The sequence below is a fragment of the Salvia splendens genome, chromosome 6 (genome assembly GCF_004379255.2).
Source record: "Salvia splendens isolate huo1 chromosome 6, SspV2, whole genome shotgun sequence".
NCBI classification, from domain to species: Eukaryota; Viridiplantae; Streptophyta; class Magnoliopsida; order Lamiales; family Lamiaceae; genus Salvia; species Salvia splendens.
In genome coordinates this window covers 34,294,651-34,313,421 of record NC_056037.1, presented here as the reverse complement: position 1 = coordinate 34,313,421, position 18,771 = coordinate 34,294,651, and the positions used below count along the sequence as shown (strand labels likewise).

The 18,771-nt window shown below is 36.2% G+C and overlaps 1 protein-coding gene across 2 annotated transcripts; it reads left to right on the top strand.

Moving 5' to 3' along the window:
* Positions 1-10,604: 10,604 nt before the first annotated feature.
* Positions 10,605-16,154, top strand: LOC121808633 (nucleobase-ascorbate transporter 6-like). 2 transcript variants are annotated; one of them, XM_042209216.1, is made up of 16 exons: positions 10,605-10,757; positions 10,884-10,933; positions 11,141-11,249; positions 12,111-12,208; positions 12,293-12,466; positions 12,624-12,724; positions 13,151-13,226; positions 13,390-13,449; positions 13,552-13,736; positions 14,298-14,394; positions 14,582-14,668; positions 14,844-14,902; positions 14,999-15,090; positions 15,183-15,260; positions 15,340-15,500; positions 15,599-16,154. In XM_042209216.1, exons 3-16 carry the CDS (start codon positions 11,144-11,146, stop codon positions 15,812-15,814), a joined length of 1,590 nt encoding a protein of 529 aa, XP_042065150.1. In that variant the 5' UTR covers positions 10,605-10,757; positions 10,884-10,933; positions 11,141-11,143; the 3' UTR covers positions 15,815-16,154. The 2 variants fall into 2 exon arrangements, with proteins under 2 accessions (XP_042065150.1, XP_042065151.1); XM_042209217.1 differs by lacking the exons at positions 10,605-10,757; positions 10,884-10,933; positions 11,141-11,249 and adding an exon at positions 11,815-11,848.
* The last annotated feature ends 2,617 nt before the right edge of the window (positions 16,155-18,771 follow it).

Genomic DNA, 18,771 nt, shown 5'->3' with positions numbered 1-18,771 from the left:
AGACACGGGACATAAGAGTTTCAAATAATAAATACAAAATATAATAAATATATAAACTATAAGAATTTTAAAGCAAAGTGAATATTTAAAAAATAGAAATATACTTATCTTGTCTCACTCTAAATGAAGAATTTATTACTACTTAAGTGGAATAAAAATAATAAAATCAATGACATGTTACAACACTATCAATACATATTGATAAAAATAAGAAACATTATCATTACAAAGACTTTTAAGAAATTGTGTTAAATGAATTAAATGAAAATAAAATAAAATATGATAGACGAATAAATTAGGAGAGATAAAAAGAGTAAAGCAAGTGATAAAATAAAGTAAGAGTATTATCTAAAATTAATGATGGACTTTGAATATGTAAAGAATAAACTTTTTACTATGAGAATGTGCCGATAAAATTAGACATCCAAACTGCATCTTTTTAAATCTAGTAAAAGGCTTTCACAATATTCTATATTTTGTCGTAAATTGTCTAGCATGCATCTGTTTATTTACAGTCATTAAAAGGCACAACTTGCGTATCTTCTCCCGTTAAAATTGGCATTTGTGGTATTTCACCCAACTGCCACTTTATATTATTATGTATGCGATAATTTACACTACGGCTTATATTATACTCCCTCCGTCCCATAGAAATAGGCCCTTTAGGGTTGACACAAGTTTTAATGTGTAATTTGGTAAAGTAAGAGAAAATGTGAAAAAGTAGTTGAAATTGTGTAATGGATGGTGGACCATAAATGACAAAGTAAAAGAGAAGGATAAAAATGTTACCATAAATGAATATGAATTATTTGTATGAGACGGATGAAAAAGGAAATATGGCCTATTTCTATGGGACGGAGGGAGTAAGAAGTTATACAAACTTTATAAGTTAGATTTAACTTTAAATATTTATAATTTCATCTAATTCCGAAATTTATTTTAATAAATTTAGTAGTATTATTTAATTAATTGGAAACTAATTAAAATATACTCATTCCGTCCAGCGTAAGCTAGACGTTTCTATTTTGGCACAAGAATTTAGGTAGTGATGTTCAGTGAATTAAATTATTAATAGTAAAGTAAGGCTGATTCGACAAAAACTCTTCAATTGCCCAAAGACACCAACACCGACGATCGCCCTCAAAATCGATAGATCGGCTACAAAGGTCGAAGATCGGGATTAAAAGAGGCGACGAAGTGCTACAAAAGTTTCCGATCAACCACTACAAACTAAAAATAGAATTCCCCAACACCAAAACTGGTGGCCGGCGAAGGAGAAGAATGGGAGAAGGAAGAGCTTCAAAGAAATCCAGCAACTAACTAAGACAAAGGTTAATTCCAAGGTTTTGGTGAAAAATCGAAGGATTTTCAATCCAAGGTAAAACAACAATCTAACAAAATTTCATTGATTACAATCCATCGATTAGGCATGTATGTAATTCACAATCGTCCATTTTTCTGCAGAAATAAATCTGGAATTGATGAAAATCAAAGCAAAGAATATCATAGTTTCATCAGCTAAGAATTTCTAATAGAATATTCCTATGATTTTTTTAGATTAAAAAAATTTGTTGATATATTGTAGTAGATTTCTTCCATTTCTTCATTTGATTAAGTTGTACAATAATGTCTGCAAAACATCATTAAAACATCATAAAACAGTAGCTACAATATGGAACATAAAAATACTAACCAAAATGTGAAAAATATAGTGTATGTGGTTGTAGAATTAGGAGCATTACTAATTGAGAAACAAATTTTTGATATAACTATTGATCTAATGTCTGTTGTTCTGTAATTTGGTATTGTGATGGTTTTGATAGGAAACTTCATTAAGTTATGTATTTCTCTTGAATTATCTATCTAAATGTATTTCATAATGTGGTAGATCCATTAAAGGGCCTTTAAAAACTAAACAAAATAGTAACCAACGTAAATTATTATAGAGAATAACAAAAGATGAAAGAAAAAACTCCACTTTTACTAATATGGAATCCTAAAACTACCACTGGCTTCAAATATTAACATAGCATAGTAGAGGCCAAATGACAAGGTAAAATGAAGGGAATAAAAACACACCTGGTTAATGTTCACACATCTTTTCTTAAGAGTAATGTATAATGGGACATTTTAAAAACACAATTACAATTCCCTTTGAGAAGAAACCTGCATCAAAAAAGGTTAAAGAAGAAAAATAAGAACCAAACGAATTCCAGAACCAATGCTGATACAAATGAGGACAGTAAGTAATATAGCTATATAAATGAAAAAGAAAAACACAAGTACCAATAAAACTTTCAAGCTTCACCAACTTTAGAGATTCTACAAAAATATGCTACAACACATTAACTTTTCAACCATAAAGTAACCCTAGCTTCACATGTAGATATATTAATTAGTATAGGAACTACAGTAATAGATGAGAATGACAGGTTATATTTTAATTTAAAGATAATTATGACTGTAAAGTATTCTAAAATATTATATATAAATGGTAAAAATTGTACTCCATTGTAGAAAAGAGAAAACAAATTACAAAAAATATTGTATACATATATTAATAGCCGTGTACAATTAATGAATACACATATATTGTTACAATTATAAGATAATTATTTAGATGATATTAGGAGCCAGTTAAACTTATAAAGATGATTTTAATACAGAAGCAGTCACTTAATTCTTGCAGAAAGAGATACAATCAAATTCCAAATTTGTGATATGTGAATTTTTAGGAAGAGATATTTATTATTAGCTATAAATAAAGATAATGCTGCCAAAATTTTTTTACATGTAGTTAAGCTAGAAGAAAACTCAGTATTATTGCCATGATTCAGTTTGAAATGTTGGATATAATTTGATTTAGTCTCAAACTTATATAAATGACATAAATTTGTATATAAGATAAATTACATTTATTTAATACTATATTCTTTCATGACATGAAGGAGTATGGTGGATTTAGAGTACAAAAACAATGTATTACTTCACACAAAGTCAGAAAGGTACTTTCTTTACCAAGTACTCCATTACTTTATTAGTTATTAGTTATAGTTCTAAATTATGACATGATTTTCTATCATTCTATAAGAGATTATATTTAAGACTTGAACGTGCTTATATACAAATTTATAAAAGACATACTCTACTTTAAAAATTTAAGAAAAGATGTCTGTAACGAATAACTTTAGGTGATATATATTATATTAAATGTTATATGTCTAGGAAGCATGACTAATAACTATAAGAAGTAAAATATAACTGAAATAGGATTTTTTTAATAATTTAACTTGATAAGCAACCAACCCAACTAATAATTTAACTTTAAAATCCTATGACCCGTCTGAAATAGGATTTTTTAATAATTTAACTTGATAAGCAACCAACCCAACTAATAATTTAACTTTAAAATCCTATGACCCGGGCCATAATTTCTAACTTCTAATCAAATTAAATTTTTTAACTTGATAAGCAACCAACCAAACTATGGCTGATTCGAAATGTAATGGGTTAGTTCTAGCTAGGGATGTAAATGTAACCCGGAACCTCCGGGCCGGCCCAAATAACCCGATAAAAATACAGGGTTAGGGTTGTAATTTCGCAACCCGAATTTAAAATCGGGCCATTCGGGCCGACCCGTTCGGGTTACGGGTCAGCCTGTCGGGTTGAAGGCTTCTGCACAGCGAGCAGTTTTTGTAACGGTCATAACTTTCTCTACAAAGCTCCGATTGAGGCGTGCAATATATCCACGCGAAGCTCTTTCGAAGACGAAAAGAATGATATGCATTAGAGGTTTATCAGACTTCAAAATCGCGAGAAACATTGACTCAAACAAGGTTGCTGCCCATCCACATATTTTGTGTACATTTTCTAATCCATTTTCTATCATTTCTCAACAAACATGTAAACATACCAAAATATAGAAATATAATCAAAATCATCCAAAACAACCCTCTAAAACCATGCAAAATCCAAATACGTCAACCGACTATATAAGATCACGAAAAAAATCACTATTTGGTTCATGGATTCATAAATACTCGTATATAAAAGCTTTCTTTTAGTATATTTCCAATATAATAGTGCAAAGTGTTTTGACTCCGCTTTGTCATTGAATTATGCGTACTTTTATGATTCTTAAAACAAAGATAAATTATTATTTACTTATTTACAGCTGGAATAAATTAAATTTGACCAATCATAATTCAAGAAAACTCAGAGTTACTCCAATTAGCTAGCATCTTGATAATTCACTCTGTAACAATTCAAAACATTTTTGTTACATGTGCGATGCACCTCTCACGTTATGAAAATTTTATTCAATTTTCTACGAATTGATTTATGTTTGAATTTTGAAACAAAGTGTTGATTTATGTTTTAAATACATAAACATAAACATACTATTGATAGATATTTTGTAAATAATTATGTAATGAATAAGTTATTTAAATTTAAATAATTTAATATTTTCTAAAAATATTAAAAAAAATTAAAAATATGTATTTCATTGTTGAATGATTAATTAAAAATATGTATATAATTAAAGAAAATATAAAATATGTATTATTTTTTAAAAAAATATTAAAAGAATTAAAATACACATTGGCCCGAATAAAAGGTGGGTTAGCCCGAAACCCGAAGGGTCAGGATTAGGGTCGAACTTTTATAACCCGAAAAAATCATAACCCGAATAGCCCGTACCCGAATGGCCCGACAACCCGAACGGGTTGGCCCGATTGACATCCCTAGTTCTAGCCTTGCTAGGTGTGTATCTATTATTTATTCTTTAAGAAAAAAGGAAAATGGATAAAATAGTGTTACCTGAAAGACTTACATAATTACTAAAAGCATCCACAATAGTGGACGAGCCAGCGAACGAGCAACCGGCGAGCCGCTCGTGCACTATTGTTACCGGTGAGCGGTCGACGGACGAGGGGTCGTCCGTCGGCTTGTCCGCTATTGTGGGCACCCGACGGAAGAGAGCATTTTTTATTTAAAAAAAACTCTATATGTACGGCTCGTTCCAGTTCATTTTCATTCGCACCACTTGTATTAACGAGTTTCTCTTCTTTCTCTCTACATTTCTCAACATCCTGAAATGGCTAGTGGTAGTGGTAGTGGTGCGGGTGGCAGTGGTAGTGGTACGGGTGGCAGTGGCTGGGATGATGAAGTATCGCGGCGAATCCGCAAAGAGATACGGGCCTATACGTCCGCTGAGATAAATTGCCTGATGAGGGAGGCCTTGCAGCAGCAGCAGCAGCCGGCAGTACCTCGCCCCATCCAGCATCGAGCTGTAGTATACCGCGACCACATCGCTGCACACCAATGGTTGTTTGGCGACTATTTCGCTGAGGAGCCGCGATTTGAGGACAGCTTCTTCCGGTGGCGTATTAGGATGCACCAGGATTCATTTATGCGTATCGTTGTGGGCGCGGCACGTTGATATTTATAATGTAATTTGTTGAAATTTTTTTTATTCTATTTTTTAATGTTTTTAATTTAATGAAATTATGATTGCAGTTTCTCCGTATTCGTGTCGTAATTTTAATTCCGTATTGTTAAAATGCGAATTTGTTTGTTGGGCTGTCCTAGTGCTTGTTCACTATTGTGTAGTGAGATGTCCTAGTGATGTGGCAGTGGGATGGGAAGTCCTAGTGGTAGTCCGTGGGGAAGTCCTTCCTATTGTGGATGCTCTAAGTGAGACTAGTGTGATGAAATTTCACTATTAACATATACTCCTCCGGTCACAATTAAGTTGGTACAGAACTTTTGAGCACGTAGATTAAGAAATTGTGTTGAATAGATTGCTGAAAGTAAAATAAAATACGAAAGAGAAAAAAATAGGAAAGATAAAGAGAGAATGAAGTAGATGATGAAATAAAATACTCCCTCCGTCCCGCATTACTCGCACTTATTTCCTTTTTGGGCGTCCCAAGTTACTTGCACTCTTTCCATTTTTAGTAAAAAATTTCACCTACAGCCGTCATTTTTGACTTTCCTATACACTCATTCCTTAATCTCCGAGCCGAAAAGGAAATGAGCGAGTAGCCCGGGACGGAGGGAGTATTAACAATGATTAGATGTTTTGTGTTTTTGTCAAAAAAGGAATGACTCAACTTTGTTGGGACATTCCAGAAAGAAATACTCTCTCCGTCCCACGTTACTTGAGGCGTTTCTTTTCGGCACGAGATTTAAGAAAGTTGTATTTAGTGAGTTAAATAAAGTAGATGAGAGAATAAAGTAAGAGAAAGAAGAGAAAGTAAAGTAAAATAATGAATAAAGTAGGTTAAATTAGATGTTTTATTTTTAGATTAAAAAAAGAAATGACTCAAGTAACTTGGGATAAAGGGAGTACGACTCAATTTAGGTGGGATGGAGGAAGTACAATAACTAATTATAGTAGACAAATCAAATGAGACATAAGACTATTTTTTGTGAATGGTAAAAGTACATACTCCATCCATTCACGAAAAATAGAGCACATTTGTCATTTTTTGTTGTCCGCGAAAAATAGAGCACATTTTTAAAAGTAAAGTTTTCAACGACTTCTCTCTTACTAATAATATGGACCCCACATTCCACTAACACTATTTCTCTCTTACTTTTTTTTCTTTTCTCTTACTAATGATATGGATCTCACATTCCACAAGCACTACTTCTCTCTTACTTTCCACATTAAAACTCGTGTCATTCACAATATGTCATATTTTTCGTGGACGGAATGAGTATCAATTAACTTTTATTTGACCGTGTACAAAAGTTAGATGACAAACAAAATTGTAGACTTTTTTAGCAAAAGTTAGATGACAAACAAAATTGTAGACTTTTTTAGCATGTACGTAGCTTTAATTTTAAGGTATCAAAATGCAAGTTTCACAAAGTTGAGGTGTCGAAGTAGAGCTTATGCAACTTATATGCCCTACGATTGAAGATTAGGATGAGCATGAAAAGGCCAATTCACCAACCAAATTCATTCGAAATGCCCCCCACATACTAATTAATTACCAAAAAATACTTCACTTTTTGTTTTTAATTTTCGGTGGCACATGGGTTACGCAAGGCACTAGAACTTTCAACAAACATACAATTTTTAACGATTTGTGGTGTCACGCTTTTATTAGCCATCTTAGCATCTATCAAATAATATAACTTGTCTTAATAAAACAAATGGAATGATATGATTCCAAGTTCCAACCAAAAGAATGACACCAACAACATGAAATTGTGTAACATCGAGATTTTACCATAGCATATCTATAATAAGCATTGTGGAATTATCCTAAAGAAAGAAACAGTGAAGTTGATCACTATGATATAAAACCATTGAAATTAAATTAAAGAATACATGGTCAAATAAGAAAAAACAAATTCTTTGCCGAAACAATTTATTTTGCAGAACCGATAAATAAAAAAGTGCGATTAAAAAATGTATCGGTTTGCTCTGATTTGTATTCCATGTTCAGTCTCACGCTCTTTTTGGGCATTCCAATATTCCATATTCCCTTTTGAATGTGGCTACTACAATTTTTTTATCAATTAGTAAATCATAGTAACAAATTCAACACCATTCCCATCTATTTAGTTTACTCGAACTTTATGAGTTTACTTCAAAAACCTACTGAACTTTGGATTAGCTTACAGTTATAATATGGCTAACTCGAAATTTCATGGTCTGATGTAATTAGTATCTTTAGCTATCATCTATTATTCCGTTTATTTGACAATTATATAAAATAAAATAAAATAACCCTACCATTTATATTTTATGTATGTATATATGCAATAGATTTTTATTAACATCATAATTAATAAATAAGCTATAATATTCAAGTTTATTATGAACAATATGATGAACTCTATAACTGCTTTAAGATTTAGCCAAGTTTGTTCATATTTGGCGGTGAAGCGCAACTTAGTTGGTAAGACGTTTTTTATCCATTCAGTAAGTTGGTGATTCGAGTCACCACAAAGATAAGAATGAAATTAATATTGATCATCTTCTTAAAATGGAAAACTTCTATCAAATACTATTGGATATCAAATTTAATTTATTTTTATCTTAATTGTATTTAATCATGTTGGAATTTTATATAAACATATATTAATCATGTTCGATTTTGAATAATGCAATTTAATGTTAGACGGTGTGAGAAAAGGACATTCATGGTGAAAGTTGTAGTCTAACGCAAAAAAAAGAAAATAATGACGTGACAGAGAATGATTGCGTGGCGTGAGAGTATCCACTATGGATAGTCTAACATTCTAATTTAGGTTTTAGGGCATCTCCAGTGCATTCTAATTTAGGGTATCCACTATGGATAGGGCATTCTAATTTAGAGCATCTCCAGTGCACGGATGTCCCACTCGGACATCCACTAGGACTTCTCAAAAACACCTCCTACCACGTCACTAGGACTTCCCATCCCACTGCCACGTCACTAGGACTTCCCCTGCACAATCCGCCCTTCCCATCGCCCTTCCCACTAGGACTTCCCGCAATAAAAATAAATAAATACCGGACGTCCGACCCAGACGTCCGACCCACGCCACAATGGCGGACGTCCGCCCGCCCGTCGTTCTCACGTCCGAGGACATCCGACATCCTTACGGGACGTCCGTATCCGAGTTGCCACGCCACAATGGCGAACGTCCCGGTCGCCCGTAGCGGATGTCCGACCGGACGTCCGCCATTGGAGATGCTCTTATCCTAGTCTATTTTTTCTACTACACATACAGTGCACGAGGTAAAATAGACATTGGACATACAAATTTAACATTATCAATAACTGTACTATAGTTTTAATATTCTATTCACCATTATATTCCGAGCTAAAACATGTTATTGGGCAATGTAGTTGTTCAATACTTAAATGCTTAAGTTGATATTTGTAGAAATTTTTGTTAGTGAAATTAATGAGTCTCTATTTTATGTTAGTATCTCATTATTTATTGTCTCAAATCCGTTTGAGAGTGTTGGTTTTTGGATTACAAGAGATAAAATCAGGCGTGATACAACCCAAAAGAAGGAATACAAAAGAACAACTGAAACGAAATTACAAAGTAGAAATCGAAATAGTAAACCGTAAAGGAGGAAATAAGCCGGGTCGAGGAGGACGAGATACGCCCCGGTAGTGCTCTCGGATTGACGTGTCGTCCCCAAAGATAAAACGGCTTTCGTCTCTGATGAAGCAGCACTGCTATCAGCAGAGCTCCAGCGAACTGGATGGAGGAGAGAGCAAAACTTCGACAGAAAAGACAATGCAGAGAGGGAGAGAGCTTATGCTGTGTATGCTTGTGAATTGGTGTAGAGATGCATGGAATGACTAGTCTATTTATAGGCTCAGTCCACTGCAGGGGTCAACCAGCCATGATGACTGTAACCGCCGACCGTTACAAACCGTTACGAGACCTGGAGAGGCTGACCCTGGACGAACGTATCGGGACACGCTGCGCGTTTAGGTTCGTTCACGACGTGGACTTCATCACGTGTCAGCCATGTAGGTTTTACCGTGTCATATTGACGAGGTGTCATCCCGCTTGGCTCGCTGACGTGGAAACGTGGGTGCTCTAAAAAGAACTAGACCACCCAAAGACCAATAGCCAAGATCTTGGATCCAAGGGCACGGGCGACACAGACACGGACACGGGCTCGCGGCGGGGCGGGCGGCGGGGCGCGCGTGTAGGCTCTATAGCCCACCTTAGTCCACTAGAATTATTACATGTAATAATCCTACTTATTAAATACTTGTTTAATAAGCTTGTTACTTTCAATGTGAGATAATTAACTTTTAATTAATCCCATGAGTTCTCTGATAATTTATTTAATTAGCTCGCAATTTTGCGCAACTTTAATCCATTATTTCTCACTCACCAGGAATCGAATTTGAGAAAAAAAATGAATATACCACGACCATCTAGTCCGAACGTAGATCGACGTTATATTATTTAATTTTACAAAATTAAATGTCTCGTAGGAAATATTATTGGTTAAAGTCCTTTGACCGGGCTTACGATTCCAATAGAGAGAAGTTCAAATTTGAGTAGAACTGAGACGAGCTCTTTCCACTCCCTCCATGAGTTCTCTCTCATAATATAAGTATATTAAATTAATTTAAATTAAATGAAATCAAACGAAATTATATTAATAATAATTAAACTAAAGTACGTTGCCCTCGCTATGGGAGACCAACTTAAAAAAAACTGGTAGTGTGAATTGTTTACTAGTTTCACTCATTAAGGTTGTGGGAGAAATTTGAAAGAGTAATCTGAAGTTGCACATTAATTAAATCTTGTCACTATTTAATTAGCATAAAAACAATTTTCATGTAATGAATCTAATTCAGATTAGAATACCTGATATTTACTAAGTTGTCTTTATAATTTTTTTTTATCAAAGTTTATTAAACACTACTCTATTAAAAAGCATAAGTAAATAAAAACAAAAACATTAATCAATGCACTAAACAACCATATTTGATTTTCACAAATTCCTTTTTCAGAGAGAGAAGGGTAGAGAGAAAGAAAAACAGGATTTTACAGTACAAGCTTTTGCTTGGGGCAGGTGTCTCTTTTCCTCACATTTTCCTCTCTTTTCCCTACTTTTTTTCTTTCTCTCAAGCATTCTCTGCTTTTTTTTTTTCCATTTTCTTTACTTGTGCTCAAACATTTTCTTGAGGTGGGGTCGATTGATTTATTGACATTGCCTCACTGCAATTACCCTCACTTGATTTTGCTTCTTGAAAAGTTTAACTATTTAGGTGCCTCTCTTTTCTCTCCCCTCTTTTTTGCTGCTTTTATCCTGTTTAGAATACTGATTCTCTTGCAGTAATGACACTTCCTTAATAGATATACAACGTTCTCATCACACCTTTCCTCTGTTACAGCTTCTTATTCCCTATTTTTTGCGCTATCTAGCTACTCTTAGCTCAAAGAGGTGGGTGGCTTTTTGTTGTGAGGTTTTCCCTTTACTTATCTTGAATGTTACATTTCTAGCTTCTGGGTGCTTCCCAGAAACAATTTTTAACTATTTTGCAACACTCTTGAAGGTTATTTTGATTTGCGCTATTTACAGATTTGGGACTTTTGCGTTTGCTGTTTTTTGTTAAATTTGTATTAACCCCTTTTTCTGCTGGTATTCAAGAAAATGGCAGGAGGAGGTCCACCACCGAAGGCCGACGAGCCGGCCCCGCACCCGCCCAAAGATCAGCTCCCTAAAGTTTCTTACTGCATTACAAGTCCACCCCCATGGCGTCAGTATCTGATTAATTTGCTATTTTTGTCATCGTCTTAGCATCATCTGTTTTTAAATTTAGTATGGTTGGTTGGGGACTTGTAGCCCTATAGTCATGCTTTTATCGTTTAGCTTGAAGAAATGTTTGTGTTTTGATTGAGTCCATTTCTTATACTTTATGCCTGTGTATATTCTTTAATTCTATTGTTTTCTGGGTTTTGGTAGAAAGTGTTTGCAGAATATTGCGTGGAACCAGTTATTCCAACACTTATTATATCTGCTTCTGTGTTGATTGATTCTTGTGTGGTCAACTAGCATAAAATAAATTCTGATTCTGTGATTCCTTTCCTTTACAAATAAAAAATACATTAGCTTACTTTTTGAGATGCTTAAGTTCTTACTTTACCCTTTCATTTCCTTAATACTGATTCTCTTGCAATTGTATAGTAAATCTATATATTTGTTGTGGTGGGATCTTATTCATTTGCTTACCAATGTTTGTACTTACTAGTTGGTATACTGCCATATTAAATATCTTTCCTTTAAAAATTTGAAGTTCAGAGTGCTTTTATGGCTGTGCAGCTTGTGCTGCATCTCACATGCAGTTCACTATTGATGGTGACTTATGCTATTCTTGATTGTGTACTCTGCAACTTGTCTAGCACTTTTGGTGTTACTGGTTACACAGCGGTGTAGGATACACCCTAATTATTTTGGCATAAGATTGTCTAATATCTCGAAGATAATCATCATTTAAGAATTAAGATGTATCAGTACGAAATAACTTATATTCCTGCAACTACCTGGTGTATTTTCTGTGCATGAACTCATGGGTATGGGCTGCAAAATTTTCTGACTCTGTGTGGTTGATGTTTTGTAGCGGAGGCGATCCTTCTTGGGTTCCAACATTATCTGGTGATGCTAGGCACGACGGTCATCATACCAACTGTCCTGGTTCCCCAAATGGGTGGAGGAAATGTGAGGCATTTTTAAGATCATAGCCAGTTATACTTACTGCATTACGGTTCTGTTTGAAATCTGGATAAACTCGGCTTCTGTCAGGAGGAGAAAGCAAAAGTTATTCAGACGCTACTGTTCGTTGCGGGGTTGAATACGCTGTTACAAACGTGGTTTGGCACCAGATTACCTGTTGTAATTGGAGGTTCATACACCTTCGTCGCACCCACAATCTCAATTATCCTGTCTGGTAGATGGAATGACCCTGATCCTGTATCGGTTCGTTTTCTTGATTCTGTTTCTGTTGTACCCTTTGATCTTCTGAAGATGCATTGACTACTGAGTCTTGTGTTCTAGCAGCTAATGACGTGCAAATTTCTTTTTACTTCTAGCAGCTTTTATCCTAATGTGTAGTTAACACTAATTGGACATGCAGAGATTCAAGAAGGTCATGCGGGCAACCCAAGGTGCACTTATTGTTGCGTCAACCATTCAAATCGTGCTAGGTTTCAGTGGTCTATGGCGTAACGTTGCAAGGTGCAATGCCTTTATCATATATTCTGCATGGTTTGTCCATGGTTTGAAGTGTTTAATATCAACTTTATAGTCGAAGCAGCTTGACTGCTTGGCTGGAATATCTTTAAGACCATGTCCATTTTTACTTCAGTCCATAAGCCCTTTCTTATCTCCTTTTGTGGGACATGATTTCATTTTCTTCTTTTTTGGGGTGGGGAAATGAGGTTCTTGTACAAGTTAATAACACTAATTAACTTTCACTACATATTGTTTATCCTCAGCTGAACTGTTGTATATGGAATTTTCATTGATATCAAAAAATTATTTCTAACTGGCACTAACCTGAATCTGTTAAGTTAATATAGTAGTACATGCTTACCCTGAATTTAATTGTGCTAATGTTATATTGTTACTGAACCATTACTTTATTATTTATCTGTAATCCAGATTTCTGAGTCCACTCTCATCTGTTCCTCTGGTTGCTCTTGCTGGTTTTGGGCTCTACGAGTTTGGTTTTCCTGGGGTGCGTGCAATTCCGTGCACATTCTCTCTCTTCCCCCCCCCCCACACACACACAGAGCTGATTTTCATCTTATTTAAAGATGCTCTGATAGTGCTTGCATCCAGTGCTATGTGATATATCCCCTTTCAGTCTTGAATTTGATATTTTTCCTTGGTCTACTTAGGTTGCCAAATGCGTTGAGATTGGGCTGCCAATGCTCATTGTTATAGTTGTCTTTTCTCAGGTAAAGTTTGGAAGACCAGTTAATTTTGTTGTCCACATGAGTTTATTATTGCACTAATCCGTGACTATGCACTCGGTAAAATCAATCTTATTGTTCATGCAGTATTTGGTCCACTTCGTCAAACCAGGAAAAGATATCCTTGACCGCTTTGCCGTTTTGTTCTCGGTGGTAATTATATGGATTTATGCCCATCTACTTACTGTAGGGGGGGCTTATAATGGAAAATCACCAAAGACCCAGACAAGCTGCAGAACTGATCGTGCAGGACTTATTGATGCTGCTCCATGGTAAGCCGTGGTTATTCTTGGCAGTTGGCACTAGTGCCTTCCTATTACATTTTTGCATCCAGCTCTCTAAAAGAAATAATGTAATGAGAATGATATGATTGGGGTTTCGGGGTGGGAGAGAAACTATAGGACTAAGTGAGAAAGATAAACGAAAGACTGTAGTTTGTGCAGCAGATGGGATGGATGGGGAGGTAGAAAGAGGGTGGCCAGCGAACGAGATACAGAGAAGAGAAGAGAGGTGAAAAGATAATTTGGGAAAAAGTAATGGGCATTGATAAATGGAAAGAGATCCTTCCAAAAATACATAGAAATAGACACCCAAGTTTGTATTGTTTACTAATAAATTGATATTGTCCTGTCTTTCATCTCATCTTTAAAAATAGTAAATACTAGTACTAAGTAAGATTTTAGTGGCAACGTGGTCAAATGATAAATTTATTCCAGAGTTTCTAATTGAATGAGTTTAGCGGATGTCTTTATGATTATGAAAGAAGCTACATGAGAGTAGTAATTAATTAAGTGTAGCAATGGCATCTCACTATTGTGGGCTTGCACATGCAGGATAAGAGTTCCTTATCCTTTCCAGTGGGGAGCTCCATCATTTGATGCTGGTGAAGCCTTTGCCATGATGATGGCTGCTTTTGTTGCTCTTGTAGAGGTTTGTTTTTGGCCCGTTTCGCTCTTGTTTCTGTGTGTTACTTTCCTTCAGATTATGTGGGTTGGAGATCCCTGTATGTTGGACTATATGCTATAAATTTCTTGCCCACATGTGAAGTTGTCTTTTACTGATTTTGTGACTACAAACGTTGTGTTAGATAACTTCATGTTTACAATGTTAAATGCAGTCGACTGGTGGCTTCATTGCTGCAGCCAGATATGCAAGTGCAACTGCTATCCCCCCATCAATTCTAAGCCGTGGTGTTGGCTGGCAGGTATATATGGCATCTTACTGCCAACTCCTTGGGCACTTGTTTCTCTTGACAAAATCTTGCTTTTGTGTGTGTGTGTGTGTGAGAGAGAGAGAGAGAGAGAGAGGGAGAGTTTACTGTCAAATTACTTCTGCTGTACCATTCTTATCTAGAAACAATATTTTCCTTTTTTATACAGGGTATTGCTATCTTGTTATCTGGAGTATTTGGAACTGGCAATGGATCATCCGTATCTATGTAAGACTCGGTTAATCGATTTATGCATATCTCTTTTTTTTATATCTTAATTGATTTAGCCATAACACTTTACTGCTTCTCTCTATATCTATGTAGTGAGAATGCTGGCCTATTAGCACTGACACGTGTTGGGAGTCGAAGAGTGGTGCAGATATCTGCTGGATTCATGATTTTCTTTTCTGTTCTTGGTAAAAATACTTCTTATTAGTGGTGATGAATCTTAACTCTTCCCCATGACAATCTAGACCTTAATCAACCACAATTATCTTTTTCTTCTCAGGGAAATTCGGAGCTGTCTTTGCTTCGATTCCAGCACCTATTGTGGCTGCTCTGTACTGCCTCTTCTTCGCATACGTTGGTGTGTACACTCCCTCAAGCTCATTCTCTCATATTTAATCCATGAGATAACTTAGATTTTGACTATGAAATGAACACAGGTGCGGTTGGTGTGAGTTTCCTCCAGTTCTGCAACCTCAACAGTTTCCGGACAAAATTCATCTTAGGCTTCTCTATCTTCCTGGGCTTCTCGATCCCCCAATACTTCAACGAGTACACAGCTATACAGGGATTCGGCCCCGTTCACACCTCAGGCAGATGGGTATCAGCTTCACTTAAAACTTATGTTTCTTTTTAGAACAGGCTGCTAGCACCTATTGGCATTTCCCTCATTTTGACTGATCCTTTCTTTTTTTTCAGTTCAACGACATTATCAACGTGCCCTTCTCATCTGAAGCTTTCGTGGCGGGCATACTGGCGTACTTCTTGGACAACACCCTGCACAGGGACCGCGAGGTAAGGAAAGACAGGGGCAAGCACTGGTGGGACAAGTTCCGCTCTTACAAGACCGACATGAGAAGTGAGGAATTCTACTCCCTCCCCTTCAACTTGAACAAGTATTTCCCGTCTGTGTAAGCTCCTCTGCACGATTAGAATCTGTGGCGATCTGTCGTTAAGGTAGAAGTAAGTGTCCCTATGACTATACCACTGGTTTTCTTTGTCTTATGCCTTTTGTAACCTGGTAATAGAGAAGATGAAACAGCATGACATTTTGAAAGATGCCTTAGATGATTTATCTGTATGTTTTTTTTTTCTCTCTTTTTGGTGTAAATTTATTGGTTATATATGAAGTAGCACGATGCAGGAGAACTAGAATCATTATAATTTAGCAGGAGATGTATAATGGATGAGTTGAGCATTTTCCAGATTAACTTTCATAAACTGCTCCTTTGAATAGAGTTCACGATGATAATTATTTCTACATTAGTATAATGTTGTTTGTTTTGAGCTTTTATTATTTAACCAAGCATGTCAAAATGGATAAATAATTTATCAAAAAGAAGATTAAAGCTGGTGTAGTGGAGTCTATTTATTCGATCTAAAGATTAATTGACTGATATTTTGACAAAGACAATAAATTGAAGAAGTTAGCAGAAATTGTTGGCAAGTTAGTAGGAGTAACTCTTTATAAAGAGTAGTATGTAATAGTGTTAGAAATTAGTCAATGAGATGCAATCCTTTCTTATTCATGTTAAGAATTCTATTTTCACTACGTTTTCTATTAAAGTGGCGAGTGTTGTATGCCCACACATGAATTATTTATCAAAAGATTCCTAAAAGTGCTAGTAGCACGTTTAAATAATTAGTAAAAAACTATCTGTAATTATTTTATTAGTGGTGCATAATTAATTACGTTGTAATATTTCGAAATTCAAATTTTAATCCTATTTTACCGGGGGCCATTAAAAAGAAAATGAGACCATGTCAGTAGCAAAAGCCTTAAAAAATGAAAACCATTAAACTTACCGCAAATCCGCTGTCTTTATCTACCGCTGAATCCAACTTTTATTTTTATTTTACTTTTATTTTTCTCAATTTTTAGCGAATGCTCTTATTTTATTTACACGTTTTAAGGCCATCCACAACGCTGTTCCTATACCGTTCCTAAACCGTTCCTTAAACTACTATTTGCGGGGCCCCACTGTACTTTTTTACTCCATTCCTTAACTAAGGAACGGAACCTGCAACCCTCCGTTCCTTAGCCGTGCCTTAAATTACTATTCATTCAATTTCATTTTTTATTTTTATTTCCAACTCAATTCAATTAAAACAAACACACTTTAATAAAAAACAAACACACTTTATTAAAAAACACACAACATTAAAACAAAGTTACAACTTAAACTTAAAAAAATAAAAAACACACAATTAAAATCCTAAAAAAATAAAAGTACACAATTTTAATAATTTCATCCGCCAAAGTTTGCCCAAATGTGCTCAATTAGATCCTGTTGGAGTTGGGTGTGTGCGCTAGAGTCGCGTGTCCTTGCACGAATAGATAACTGTTCTTGTATAGACGGATGCGCTCCACTTCGAGGCGGACTACTTGCGGTTGAGCTTCCGGGGGATTCGGGGTTGAACCAATTTCCCGCCTCGCGTCCTTCGTCTTGGACAATCATGTTGTGCAAGATTATGCACGTATACATGATGTCGACCATGTTCTCCATGAACCACGTACGAGCCGGGGCTTTGATGATGTTGAAGCGCGCTTGGAGAACCCCGAACGCCCTCTCCATATCCTTGCGAGCGGCCTCCTGCTTCTGCGCAAAAAGAGCCTGCTTTGGGTTCGCAGACCCACTGGACGTCTTCACGAAGGTAGGCCACTTCGGGTAGATGCCATCGGCGAGATAGTACCCCATTTTATAAAGCCGGTTGTTGGCGACGAAGTTGATGGTCGACGCTTTACCATCCAAAACTTCGGTCAAGAGGTCGGACTGGTGGAGCACGTTTACGTCGTTGTTCGACCCGGGAACCCCGAAGTACGCGTGCCAGATCCAAAGGCGGTAGTCGGCAACGGCCTCGAGTATAACGGTTGGGTGAGTGCCTTTGTGGCCGCTCGTGTAGGACCTCTTCCACGCTACCGGGCAATTCTTCCATTGCTAGTGCATGCAATCGACGCTGCCGAGCATCCCGGCGAATCCGTGCACTGTTTCGTGAAGGTCGAGCAGGAACTGACAATCGTGCTGCCAAAGTACGATGGATGTACGTACGGGAGCGTCGTTGGGGCGGCGCGGCTTCTTCCTCCTCCCGTCGTCGATCTTCTTCAAGTGATTGTTCTAATATTTGACGCATTTGTTCAAAAGGATCCATTAGTTTGATTAAATTTGGGAGAAGAAAAACAGAGTTGATTTGAGATGAAAATTGGGGTGGAAATAGAGAGGATTTGAGAGGAATAGAAGTGTGTTTGTGAGTGAAATGAGTATTAAACAGGAGTATTTATAGAGTAAATAAATTAAAAATAAATAAATAAATAAATAAATAACGGCAAAAAAAAAACGGTAACAATACCGTTGCAATTTTTTTTTATTAAATTTGAATTAAAAAAAAACAAATGGCGGCACAGACCGTGCCGCGTCTCGTGCCGACGGCACCCGGGACGGCATGGGAACGGAACCGCGATGAAACGCAGCGCCGTAACGCGTTCCGCTACGGTTTCGTTCCGAATGAACGAAACGCGGAATGCCCGCGGCCCGCGTTGCGGGTGCTCTAATACTACACATTTCGGAACGAAACCGTAGCAGAATGCCCGCGGCCCGCGTTGCGGGTGCTCTAATACTACACATGAAAAGCCATACCCTATACGTAGAAAATACTATAATCTGAACAATCATAAAATAAGTTTACTCCCCGTCTCCATTACTCCCCCGTCCTATTAAATATGCAACATTTGCTTTTCGGCACAAGATTTTATGTAGTGTTGTTTTGTGAGTTAATGAAGAGATAGTAAAGTAAGAGAGAAGAAAAAGTAGAGAGAGTATTGTTTCCATTTTTGGAAACGTTTCATTTTTAATGGGATAGACCAAAAAGGAAAA

What these genes read in the sequence shown, in the direction of transcription:
- LOC121808633 (XM_042209216.1), top strand. Translation starts at nt 11,144, where the DNA reads ATGGCAGGAGGAGGTCCACCACCGAAGGCCGACGAGCCGGCCCCGCAC. An exon ending in CCCAAATGGGTGGAGGAAAT is followed by an intron (nt 12,209 to 12,292) that starts GTGAGGCATTTT and finishes GGCTTCTGTCAG; the next exon opens with GAGGAGAAAGCAAAAGTTAT. An exon ending in GATTTTCTTTTCTGTTCTTG is followed by an intron (nt 15,091 to 15,182) that starts GTAAAAATACTT and finishes TTTTCTTCTCAG; the next exon opens with GGAAATTCGGAGCTGTCTTT.